Below are 14,503 nucleotides of genomic sequence, written 5' to 3' on the forward strand. Positions count from 1 at the left end.
GGTTTAGGGACGAGATAAGAATGGGACTTCTGATTATTGAAATTTTAAAATAGTTAGATGGCATTTTGTATTTACGTATATCATTACTTGCATTCAGTTTATAAAAATAAGACCTCGACGTATATAATAACATTTCTGTCTATCTGTGGAGTTCTTGTTCTGAATTAAGTATTCAGGCCACATGCTCTACCCTTTAACTATCATATTTTTGTACTTATATATAAAATTCTCGTGTCACAATGTTAGTTACCGTACTCCTCCGACCTTTACCGATTTTCACCAAATTTTATATGCATATTCAGTAGGCCTGAGAATCGGCTACTATCTATTTTTCATACCCCCTAAATGATAAGGGTTGTTCACCCTTAACATTTTTTTATTTATATGGCAACACAACGTTTGCCGGATCAGCTATTTTTTTTTTATATAAACACCATACAACTTATTTTCTAAATTTATCTTGGATGTAGATCGTTCTCATTAAAATACACAGAAGCGAGCAGAGCGTGCCACTCTTATGCCCCCGAGCACAGACGGGTCATAAGCTCGCGGCGACGAAACTGCGGCACTACTCAACCACCGCACACAATATGGTATATTCATCGCTGAACCGAAATTTATCGTAGAGTTAACAAAACTAGAAAAGTGGTCAACCCTGTGGTTCTACCATATCGGTAACATACTCCCACTTATTTCTGATTTATAACGGTGTAAAGCTGTTTGTCCTACTTAGCAGGCGTACCAGGACAGAATTAACAATTTGAAATGAAGATTTAACTTGAGACATCGGTATTAATTGAATTTGATTAGAGATGAGCGACGGTTAACACTTATCGCCATGGGGTGCACGTTAGTCGACTGTTAGTATTACAGGAAAAAAAATTAAGTACCTAATACGTCTTCAGTAATACGGTTAAAACAACTCACGTTATCGTATAATTAAACTTTAGATTTTAGTACTCGCATTGGATTCCATCATGAAAAGGGTAAATATCAATTCAAGCTCGTTGACATATTAACAATTAAACACATTTTAAAACTGAATACTTAAAATGCTTCATTGGTTTTACAAAATGATTGTAATTAAAACATTGTTGACTACGATCATGATTTTATTACAATTGTATCAAAAATTAATAAAGCTCTTATACGACCGAACCTGCACGGTTATTAATTGTGTAATTTAAATTTTCAGGTTTAAAATCTGTTCACTATAGGCATTTTTCGAGCGTCTTACATTTTATTCTTTGTTACGTTTAAAATTATTTCAACGGCAGTAGATCCAGTATGGTTTCACCAGGAATACAGCCACACTCATAGCTAGCTTGAAGTCTTACATATGAGGATATCATCTGATTCCTCAAGAGTGTCAATTTGGTTGTGCAATCTATAATCGGCTTCAGGTAGAGCCTATTTTCTGCGTTGGTCACAAAGTTCCATGGTCTCTTACACTGAGATACACTATAATCTTGTTACTCCAATCTTATTAAAATAAATATTTGTCGTCTATAATAGATGTTTCTCTTCTATAATGGCTTGCTAAGTCACAATAGAAGTAACAAATTTAGAGTTACCCACCGCAAATTTACTGTAGCTAGCGGACACCCATCAACAAATTCAAATAGGACCGGTGTTACCACAGAGCTGATCGCAGACAGATTGCCAATCCAGAAGACTATAATAGAAGGCTATTGACAAGAATAAGCGCCGTTACACACCTTTCAAACTAAAACACACCAACGCTACATTGTTCAAGACTTCAATAACTAATATCCCGAACGTATCCTACATGAGTATAGGTAAAAATACCAACCGAAATAACCACATTCGCGCGAACACACTTACATGCAATGTGAGTAAAAAAGGCGATAATTTCATCGCTGGAAATTTTAAGTAAAATATTGTACACATTGAATGCTCCATAAAAGGCTGATAAAATGTAATATTGATCATCTGTGCGACGAAATTGCCTCATAAGCTAGTTAAGCTGCTAACTAGGTCACTCGCTTACTGTGTAACCGTTTAGGAATCTATTCAAAGGAGATTTTTTTTATAATTAAGATTTAACGACCGACACAATCCATCTCAAAGAGTGGCTACTGCTGCCTATAGACATCTGTAATGAACCCCAGACACGATAAGTCGTAGCTTTGGCCAGCCACAGAAGCGCTGCTACGAGTACCCCTGAGGACTAAGCTGGAATGCCTCGGAAAAATATGCCTCTCTTACACCCTTCAAATCAGAACACAGTAACGCAAAACACTGCTGTTATTAAGCAGAAATGGCTGTGGCGGTAGCGCCGGTTTCGAACTAGAGGGATTCTACCACCTTTAAAAATAAATGTAATACCCGAGTAGACTTTAACTTTCACAATAAATAACGCAATAAACTCCATCGAGTGGAAAACAAATGTCGAAAGGAAATATGAACCAATACAACCCTCATAACTATCGGGAGAAAGTATTGCCACTTATGTTCCGAACGTAGATATAACTTGTACTGTCTATTGTATTGTACCGTATTAATCACGGGCTTTCGAGCTTAGCTCCGTCCCCGTGCACCCCAATGCATGGTGTTTCAAACGATAAGCGTATCACCATGTAACCGCCGTCTATCTTTGCATAAAAGATTAATTAAAGCCTAAGAATCTTGGTTGGTATTCTATCGGCCGGTCTCTATAATCTACTAACCTTTAACAAAAAGTAAAATTAGCTACCAAACGTAGCTGATGGTCAACTGCTGCTATGTGCTTTAAGAAATGGTACACTCTAAGTTCTGACACAGCAGACAAAATATTTGTATATATCGATCAATAATATTTGAACATTTATGTTCGAGTTTAAAGCTCCTATATTGTTAACTTAACATTAAATTTAAGCTGACTTGAGAAAGCTTCTTGAATGATATATCCACTAAATATGGACATTCCGATCATAACAAAGACGTTCTACGCCGCTTTGCCGGCCGCCCTTTGCGAAGAGCAGAGCTTCTTATGCTCCTTACGTCCGTATCGTCAGCCTTTCAAAGGAACGAGCATTTGGAATTTAAATTCTTTCATGTTTTCTTAAGTAGTTACCTGCCGAGACATTATGTCAATGAAGTATGTTATTATATTGAGAGTTCTTGAAAATGATTTAATGCAAGGCAAGCACTTTCTAAAAGTACTTTATGATGAACTCTCAAGCACTAAGATAAAAGCATCTTAGGGTATTTTCGTTCTAGGTTAAAGGAAATTAAAATTAAATTCAATATTTGCGAAAATTCACCAAGAATTAAAATCCAGAACCTATAACTGGAAGTGAAGCAGGTACATACACTGGTCTATTTCTCCGATATAAATACGAGTATATCGTCGGTAAACTATTATATAAGGATTCATTTATGTACACAATTGCTAAAAAATCTTTAACTACCTACAGTTAAAAACTTCATAATATTTATGGTAACAAAGGGAATTCGCGACACAGAGTCATGTCATGAATTCTTGCAATAAACCGACGATTTTACAGCTACACATAACGAAACAGACAAGACGGACATTACTGTCGAAGCGCCGAGGGATTAACACCCAAAGTAGTCGTTATGCAAATTGTAAGCAATCGCGACAATTCGATTTCGAAACTGCAGATAGAAAGCAATATCGATAAACAGTCCCATATTGTGAATAATAAAACGATCGAGTGTGTTGCGGTCAGCGTAAGAGCTGACGTAGTGTGTAAACACAAGAATTATGCGTCACTAAATGCGTAAAACCGTATTATTCCTCGTATCAGTTAACTCTATATATAGTCGCATACTTACTTACCTACCGAAGATTATAAGTCGCTCGGTTTCGATCGTATCGATAAAACTGATATCTTATTAAAAGATACGCTTCCGCTTACGTGCCGTCTACCGGCTCTCCTTCGCACGTTTTGCGATTTTTATGCAATACCATTTTCCTAATTTATTATACGATCGGAACAAATGTTTTTTCAATCTTGATACAATTCAGCTACATCACATTTATAAACGGATGAAAATTTTGGAAACAGATTTTTATATTTGTAAGCAATATGAAAACGATTTGAGCCAGCCAGACTTAAACAATACAGTTATTGAAATCAAAATTTAATTAGTATGTAAAGATTAAGTAATGTAAGATAAGCACCTTAGTATGCTATAATGCTGTATGGTGTTTTGAACTGTTTTCATTTTAGCAAATAGGTATAACACAAATTCATTGTTTATACCAAAGATGCGCTTGGACCCCTGAGGAGTCGCAAGACATATCTTCAAAGATATGCTAACAAGACCAAGCTGACCATTGACATATATATATTATACTGTTTTCTTTGTTCTGCCTTTATGCATAAAATTATAGATTGAGTATTTAAGGCTTTCTTGGAATAACGTACTATGAAAATATTAAGGGGTAGCAGCATATATTACGACTTTCTAGGTAAAGTAAGTCATACAAAGAATATAAAGTAGAATTCGAAGGAAAACTTCCTACAGATACGAGATATACGGTAATATAGGTCGTTATAATTATCAATCATAGTTATAACAACATTATTCTCCAAAGTATACCCACCACAAGTTACAAGGCTTACATCTTAATAAACAATCTATAAGAGCATTATTATATCTGACGCGTATCATTCGAGATGAAAGGAGCATTTCAAAGGGCTCTCGTACATTGAAGATGCGATAATGCCGCTTTCAATAGATTCGCGTTCTCTCTAAATAAAATCATACGAGTGATTGAAGATATTTTGTTCGACTTCAGAAATCAGTAGCCGTGTTCGATACCCAAAAAAATGTGTGAACGTTTCATAAAAATAGGACTTACCTAATACTTGATTGAATATTTTGTCAAAATTAACTTCGTTCTTCTTTTCCATATATTTGTGCATCACACTCCGTACACTGGAACAAGAATATTTCAATTAGGTTACACATCAAAAAAATGTTTGATTAATCTTAGATCTTTACCCGTGGGACAGGGAGAATATTTAAAATGGGATTTACACATTTTGCAACGTAACACGAAAACATAATAAAGGTTTATGAAAATAAGAAATATTTCAAGTGTCATCCGATTGTTCGAAGGTACGCGTTAATTCATAAAGAAAGTCTTTAATAATAACTTAGTTAAAAATAGCAATTAAAAAAAGTTAAAAATAGCTTTTTTTAGCAACTTCTACTCTACTACCGATATTTATATATATTGCAGAAGAGTTCAGACATGTTCTGACTTTGTACTGTTATTACAAAAATAGCAGTTATATCCACTAAATAAATCGCAAGTCGAAATGTTTTATCGTTTTGTTTACCGTGTGACATCCACCGCGAGTTTTTTTATGTGCCACATTCTTACTTAGGTTGGGACTTTTACGATCTACAATCCGAGGCTATGGGATCATTTGTTTGTCAAAAATACACGTATATAATTAAGGAGGGCGGGTCTACTTTTTCTTACAGTAGTTATTTTATGGTAATGAAGTGGGACATAGCAAAAATACTACATACTTATAAATAGTTCTTTGTACCTATTTAAGTTAACCAACACTTATGAATATAATGCATAAACCAAAATCTAAGATAAATAGAAGATTACTATAAAAACAAAAAACACAACTTTTTAAAATATAGTCTTTGGCACTCCTACAAGCGTCTATCCCACGACATCTCATAAATGTTAAAATCCATCAATCTGTTTGGTGTGCAGGGCGTGTTACTCTATAGACATTATTACCCACTGCAAATGTTAAAATAAAAACAATAATCATAAATCACAATCCTAACAAGGATGCCAACAAGGACTTAATCACAATATCACACCAAAATTAAAATACATGCACTGCGATAAACACACAATAAATCCCACTTTACCAGAAAGACTGAGTTCGGTCTGATTAATTCCAAGAATGAGATCTATAAATACATCATCATTTCGTACGCAGAGTGATTTTAGAGTTCGTGAGAAATTCAAAAGCATGGAAATTTAATGACGAACAGAATTTTATAATCCTTTAGTGAAAGCGCTTGAGTCATGCACATTTTTCGGAAAAGCTTAACCCTGCCTCTAAACACATTCCGTCGTAATAACAGTTTGAAGTAGATAATTATTTCCAGCTAGTCCAATGTTACTCGGGCTAATCCGAAAAAGTATGCGTGATACAATAATTCGTCAAGTACGAGTCGAACTCGCACATGGAGGCTTCCGTAGTACCACCAAATGTTCATTATATTTTACTTGTTTTTATTCATTTTTTAATTTTCAACTATACTTAGTTATATGAAAAAAACAATAGATAGCGTTGGGGTGATGATAAATGATACGTAAACAACGTATACTAAAGTTAAAATAAGTATAGATATTAAAATATGTTTTATGGTTCTTATTTGTATTTATTATAATACGAGTTATAGTAGTAAACGGATTGTAAAAATATCAAGCGTCTTCCTAGTACGGTTTAACAGTTAGATTGAAAAATGCCGAAAAAATCTGGTTTGTTGTATGGAGACCCCCTTTAATATTCAACTTTATTTTATTTTTAGTATTTGTTGTTATAGCTTCCACCGTTATGCATTCTCTGTAAAAACATCATGTGTCTACCTATTGCGGTTCCGGAGATATAGCCCTGTGACAGACGGACAGACAGCGAAGTCTTAGTGATAGGGTTCCGTTTTTACCCTTTGGGTACAGAACCCTAAAAATAAAACACATTAAAAAAAAAGTAACTATACTGTCAATAAGCAAGGAGTGCGTTACCAAATTTCGGTAATGCACTCAGTACTGTACACGAAAGTTTTGAGCGTGTTTTTCTCCCTATTATAACTTCGTTATTATTACACTTAAAGGCATTAAATTTTGTACGTAAATTCATGTTAGTATTCTAATTACCTGTGAAAAACTAAGAAAGTTATGTTCAGTGATTATTGACGTACGAATTTCTTTAAATTTTAAACATTGAACGTGTTCTCATCAACTCTACTTCGATCAAAGTCATCAATCTCACAGGCAACAATAATAATAAAAATCAAATCGAAATATTGTCTTATTATATAATTAATTATATTATTACCGCCTCAACAATTGATATTCATATTCTTAGTAATCACGAAAATCAACAGTTTATAAGATAAGTAAGTCTTATATCTGAACATATTAAGATAAAGTATTCCTAAAATTAGATAGGAATAAATACAAGCGCCGTATATTAAAAAAATATAACTCGTTGGAATATTATAATACCTTTTTCCTTAACTACCTTTCTATTTTTAGGATATCCTTTTAAGAGATAGATTTTCAAAAAACATTAAACAAATTAAATCTAATTTAAGTGTTTAGTCGTCGTTCGTTATATTTTAGAGCAAAATAAACGCTTCTATAACCGTTACTTTAAACCATACGTTGTCTGTCACCTCTATTGAGTAGATATAAATAAAAACCTCATACGATGGGCAGAAAATAGTTCTATCAATCAGACACAAAACCGATGAACACGTCGATGTATTTTAAGTAACGATCCCCTATCTTTCTGCCTTATTGTAGTCGGACAGAAGGCTGTCTGCAAAAAGATAACGCGGCATATAGGGATGTATCCCTGACATCGTAGAAGCTAATCTAGATCGAGCGGCAAGCGGGCAACTTGCTAACGGAAGTACGTATGATATGTGTGTTACGTACGAGGTACGTACGTGTAAAATTGTTATCTAAATCTATACTGTTGTACAGCTGTTGTTTGTTTGAATGAGTGTCGCAATTACGAATGGTCAGTCTATTGTTTTTGATGAAAATTGAAAAGCTGATGATTACAACGCCATAAAATTTATCTTGCTTTTAATAACGGAGGCGGTAGCAGAAAATTAACGAAATAACACGCTATATATTTAAATTTGTTTTAAAAAGGGGATGATCATTTTGACTGGCTTATTGTACTAGATTACATCGTATGATAGACATTTAAAGAAATTGACAAATACTTACAATAACGAAGTAAAGATAATATTACCGATTCAGTGTCAGACTCTCAAATGAACCAGCTATTAGTACCAGTTCACAGACGAAGTCGTGGACATAAGCTAGTACATACTAAAACCGCACATCGTGTACAAAATTATTACGATTTCATAAACACCGGACACATTCAGATCTGTTTTTATAATTTGGTCGAACTGGACATGACATTGGATTTCATGCAGATATGTCGCTCGTATGATATGACTGAGTCGAAAGAAGCGCTTATTTCCTTTATCCAAATGAATACATCTAACAAACTGTTGATATTATTTGAAGCAATTAATATATTCAATCAGCATTCACTAATAACGTTGGCTGCGTGGTTTTTACAACAAATATTTTTAGAGCATTTGCATAAAAAATAATTTCCATATACGTCAGTGCGAGTGGATGGATAGTTGCATGGATAGATCCATCCCTCCATCTGATAGTCCATTGCATGTCACAGGTTGACCCTAGCCCCTAATCTGCACCACTCCTGGTTTTGAGTCGTCTGAATCAAGCGGTTTCCTGTTTCTGTTTATCAGTCCAAGGTCGGGGGACGTCCTGTATTATTTTTGCCATGTAATCCATGCATTCCATATCCATTTTTAATTGGCCAGTGCTATCCAGCAACCTCTAATTAGTAAAGACGAAAGAGGTACTATTTCCACATATACAATTGTATCTGTTTTAAAAACGGAGATACAAATGAGAAACGCGTTTCCGATTGCGTTGTACATTGCACACATTAGAAACATGACCCCAGTTCAGTGCGAGATAAATTACGTGTGCGTAGTTTTTCCGAACGCGCAAAACCTACCGAGTAAATAAATTAAATTGCAGTAATGACACATTAATAATTCAGGTAACAAACATACTAGTATATTGCGTATTGGAAATTCCGTGCTAATAATACTTACTACACAAGGAATTTACTTGCGTACCAAATTACATATAATTACTGTATTTTGGACAATATTGAGTTTAGCCAAAAGTAAATCGCGATTAAACCACAGAATACTACAGATCCGCAACGCCGTTTTTTCGATTTTTTTTCTACACCTACGATGACTTTCAAAAACCTATGATGGCCCATGACAAGACGAAAAAATCAGTATTAACGCGATTGGTAGTTATTATTAAAATAAAAAAAAAACAAATACTTTAAAATAACCTAAGTCACTCCTATAATTTACACGAATCCAACGATACCTCATATTTTAAAATCTGTAATCTCTAATAGACTGCAAATTCCTAAGAATAAAATATACCTACATACTCTCGAAAAACAAACTTAGCAGTCGTGTGTAAAAATATATTAATATCGATTCTAATGAAAAGGTTAAGAACCATTGGTTTAACGGATTGAGTGACGTACTTTATGCCACACTACGAGATTAAATCCATGAGGAAAAAACATCATTAGGTCAGGGACTAGCCCGAAAAATACTCGTGAATCGCTACTACTAATACTTATCCCATTTCCTAACATATTTTTACAATAAAGAAGAAACTTCCTACTATTTAACATTATTTTTAATTAAATTACCTAGTTCTTATTTTATAAATTTTATAAAAAAAGCCGTATAAGTTGCCTTTATTTTTTCGAGTTTTCTAACTATTGGACTTTATCAAGGTTTTCATACAAACACTTTCCTCCCTCTTCACACTGTCACCACCTACTATTTAACATTTGAAATATGTTTAAGATAGACTTACTACGAATTAGTAAAACTCGTGTATGAACCCTTTTCGTTTCCGTGGGGAAGCTAAAGTCTATCGCTACATTCTAAGATATTCAGAAGAACTGCTTTGCTTGAAAATGTTAGAATTGTAAAAGTTTATCGTCTGTTAATAATAATAATTAATCTATCCAATGTTTTGTCAAAGATTGACATTTGACAATTTAATATGCAAATACCATAGATTATATCAATACGGGCGTATATATCAAAAATAAAAGACGTGCTTACTGCTTATATAGATACTCAAATTATACAAGTAAACTATGTGTATGTAAACTCTTGCATGTTTAGTCAATGAGAGGGAGACGAGCTTCCTAGAAATGTTCCACAAATTCCTAGTAAGGCAAATACGTTTGCATTTTCCCGTCCGCCCGCCTGAAAGGGAAAAGTTCTCGAGTGGCTAGTAATTAAGGGACTCCATAATAATTATGTTTAAAAAGTTTTACTTTTATGCAGTTTTTTTAGAAAAGGATGTAAAAAACCTTAAGTTCATTTTAGGCGTGATGTCATTGAAGTACACGTATAAGTACGAGTAGCCTCTAAAATATTTGAGTTTTTTGTCTTATTTGAAATCAATGGAATGCGTTTAGTAATATGAATACTACGAGTATAATTTGTTTTTAAGGATGTTTTTCGTCAAATTTATCAGTTCGTATATCCGATTAATTAAGTAGCAGATTTAGTTATTCACAATTAGTAGTGCTAGTGGTAGTAGAGATTAATTTATTCACAAGTGGCAGTAGGTCGTCTATTCCCGTAATTTAAAATATCAGTATAAAAAGTTACTGTGTTCTATGTTCATGTATCAATAACAGGGTAGAGTAAGACATGCCTTCATACAAGACGTTCCAAACTTAGGGATTCCAATACATGGATGACCTAAGCTAAGGCAGCATGCTCGTTTGCCAGGTACTTGAAATTTATAAGATAGCTAGATCACAAGAAAGCCGAACAGGTTTTCAAAAATGCAGAATATTGGACGTCATCCAGTACTTAGATAAAAACGATTTTTCGAACAAAACCAAACATGTAGCCACATTGCAGATGCCCGAGCAACTGGTCAGCACCTTAAGTGCAAAGATGGTAGCCTACGCAACTATTGCACGATTGCAGCCAATGGGCGGTCAGCCTAGTCAGTCAGATCTAATTATAAAAATTCAAAGAACATAAAAAAGACTTCAATAAATAATCACGTTACTAATTTAGGGCAGTGCATATGGTATCCATTAAACTAGTTAGATAAAAATAATATTTCAAGAATTGCGTTTAAAAATATTTCGGAGATCACACAAATATTTATCGAGGCATGAATGATACTATGCATTTTGATAAAACTCTGTGATTCAAAAGATAGCTAAAAATATGCGAATGATATCGTCTACGTTAATCTTTCATTATGACATTGAGGGTAAACAGAGCAGCGGTATCAAAACTTTTGGCGCTAAAACAAAGGTTTTATAGCGTTTCTGTCAGGTATAACTGTGTGACAAACAAACACATACATTATATCATCTCTATTTGATATGGACATTTTTCTTTCCACAGTAACGCATCAAAACGTATCGATGACCAATTCTATAAACCTACTTTTTTTCGATAGACTAAAATAACATTCATACATTTTGAGAAAGCGTTCAATTCCTGTCGCCCTGTCATTGCTATAACTTCAATTTAAAGAATTTCCTTCCTTCCGCCTCATTCGCTTAAATAAATGTGGTACAATACGTAAGAATTGTGGATACATTGTGTCCATACCAATAAAACTGTAGAGGGTTTATACTACGTAAAGTCAGACAAAAATGAGTAAAATGTATTTGAACAAAATTTAATACCACAAAAATTAATAATTCCGAAGTACGTGTCTCTGCCACTATACTGTTCGTGGATTATGCAAAAACTACGTCATGGTCCTTGGGAGAGAAATTCGGTGTAGCATTTCTAATAGCATTTTCCGACAAAACCAAATGAATAATCTGTCGGTAGTATCTATGAATAACGCAACGAATAACTGACAGAAACGGAATGAATCGTATTTTTGGTTACCTTGCGACCTACGTGGGTTAAGTAAGGATTGCAATACCGCATTATCTTCAATCCCGCGGTGTTCCGTAGATTTTCTTCAATCCCGCAAGTCCCTCATAGATTAGTTCTTATGGAATTCATAGAACTAAACCCGACTGAGTGACTGAGTTAGTAAGAACAACTATTTATTAAGAGAACAAAAGATGGAATTTGATATTATTAACCTAATTTGGAATCTGATATTTATTAAAATTAAAGCTACTTATGGTCTCGGTAGTATTCGAGAAACTGAATACTAATGTTTCCATCCTTTTAACCGATGTCCCAAAGGAAAGAGACTATTCCTCGTGTATATAATCATTTAAATCTACGCATCCATAGTTGAGATACCAGTGAGATAAGGTTCTTAAATATAAAAATTGCATTCTGCCTACTCCATACTGTAAATAAATGATGATTGTAAATAAATAGATGATGACATGCTTGAGTCACCAAAAAAATACCATAAGAATCAAACTGAAAGTGATCCAGAGTATATTATAAATTCACGCAATAGATAACCATAACGGTTCCCCGGCATGCCATGAGAAATGTTTTAATTTCCATAGATCTTTTCGATGTCTATTTATAAACGCCAATCACGCTACATCGGGGAGGGCCCGCGTATGCGTATGGTGTTAGATAAACATTACACTTACGCACCTTACGACAGCATGCGTGTTAATTTATGGTTGCAAGAGAAAAATTAAAGTTAACGAATGTTTGCACGGTCATTTTTACCGCGTACGTGCAAAATGTGGAATGAACTTCCTCCTGAGGAATTCCCTCAGGACTATGACATGGGGCTCTTCAAGAGGGGTGTAAAAAGAGCTCTCCTTCAAAGCCGGCGATGCATTGGCGACTCCTCTGGTGTTGCAAATGTCCATAGGTGACGGTGACTGCTTTCCATCAGGTAGCCCGTCTGCCTTATCGTTAGGTTAAATATAAAAAAAAAAATGTATCCTGAACGGAAATGGGTTTTGTTTTCTTATTTACATTATTGCTCGTGTGTTGCATTTTTAAGACCTTTGTATGAGTCGTTGTTACTCGATTCGCCATTCATTCATTTGAGCCTGTCATATTAAAAATTATGAAGATGATATTTCATTCGTTGGCTTTCAGGTGGACTGCATTTCAGTGTCCCCAAGAATAATTCGGTAACGCGCTGTATATCGTGCGGCAAATTCTATTTGCACCCCGGGCGACACAAGCGCTCCATATATTTTACAATTTTTACTCAAAATTACCTGAATAAATAAGTTCCGTTTAAAGTAAAAAAATCAGTACAGGCATATATCTACCATGTTACATTTCGTATGTATATTACTACTATTAATCTGCAGAAACATACTTAATATTTATTTAAGACATTATCACATTTGTGCACACTAAATGTAAAAATATTTACGTCTCGTATATTCTCCAATATTTACGACACACATTCAAACATATTCATGACAGAATTATGAATGATTTATTAGGGTAATCATAAACTATGTACTTATGTGATATTCCTATTTATATCTCTACTATTGTTCTTGGGAACTTCAAAGGAAATAGTATCAAAACCGGAGGCCGACTTCAGTTATTTTTCGAATACTGTGCCAGAAATTCAGTAGTTATTTTTTGTACGTACACAATGAATGAATGTATGAATAGTGTAGTTTTGCAAGGCTATATTATTTTCTATTGTAAGCTTTTACCTATATCGTAGGGAACTGTAGAATAAAAAGTAGGGTACGTAAGGTTCATAGCTCATAATCTATTATTTTATAGAAAAGTTTAAATACATGTATATAAAACGCGAACTGTAAAATCTTATAGGCATAACGTTTTATAATGAACACAATACTATAAAAGCTATTATGTACTTATACACGAAGTAGATAAGAATTGTCACCTATAAAGAATTAGTACCTAAATTCGTATTTCTGAAATAATTCAATGCTTCATGTTTAACCTACTAAAGTAAAACCTTTCAAAGATCACGCAAATATCTGTCTAGATATTTTAATAAGATGCTGCGCGTTTAAGCAATAAACAGCTTCAATATTTTTCTTCGTATTTTACTTTGTTTCATTCAAACCAACATTAATTTCCTTGTTGAGCGAAGTTCTATTTTGTAAGAAAACACAGTTGGGATACTCTTTCACTAATGGTTCCTTCGTTGGGTAATTTCGAAAATATTAACGGTCTTATTCATAAAAAATGCTTATAGAAGGTTTTAAGCACTCATTAGTTAAAGTGTTCGATAAGCTTATAAAACGTTCTATAAAATTGCTTATTCATAAACGTTCCATAAACCTCCTATAACTAATGTGTCGCTAAAGTCAACTATAAATGAAAATGTTGCCATTATAGTGAACTTCGGCGAACAAATTGACAAATATCCATAGATAAACACCATTAAATGACATTATTTCGTACTAAAAAAATATTCTGTCTTGACATTCTTGTCAATGCGTTGTCAATAAAACCAAATAACATGTCAGTGTCATTGTATTTGTAAATACCGCGAATTTAAAAATATTTTATTTGTTAAAATAGGATATTAAGCAAAAGTTGTTAAAAGATAAAGGAGTGAAAATTGGTTGGATATAAATGTTTTGTTAAGTTTCGTTTTGTAAACATTCGCAATATCTTATGGCAGTAAACATTGTATTTCAGAAGGTGTACCAGGATCTCTGCGATCTAATTTACGATC

The 14,503-nt window shown here is 33.9% G+C and overlaps 1 protein-coding gene across 2 annotated transcripts in view; it reads right to left on the reverse strand.

Moving 5' to 3' along the window:
- Nucleotides 1–14,503, reverse strand: part of Gprk1 (G protein-coupled receptor kinase 1) — a 56,654-nt gene that overhangs the window by 37,636 nt on the left and 4,515 nt on the right. For both annotated transcript variants that reach the window (XM_073093177.1, XM_073093178.1), the window contains exon 2: nucleotides 4,835–4,911. In XM_073093177.1, the coding sequence (XP_072949278.1) occupies nucleotides 4,835–4,911 (77 nt within the window). The remainder of the gene's footprint in view (nucleotides 1–4,834; nucleotides 4,912–14,503) is intronic.

This window comes from Epargyreus clarus, unplaced genomic scaffold, assembly GCF_041222505.1.
Source record: "Epargyreus clarus isolate Ecla_fem2 unplaced genomic scaffold, WU_Ecla_fem_2.2 ptg000004l, whole genome shotgun sequence".
In the NCBI taxonomy this organism is placed as follows: Eukaryota; Metazoa; Arthropoda; class Insecta; order Lepidoptera; family Hesperiidae; genus Epargyreus; species Epargyreus clarus.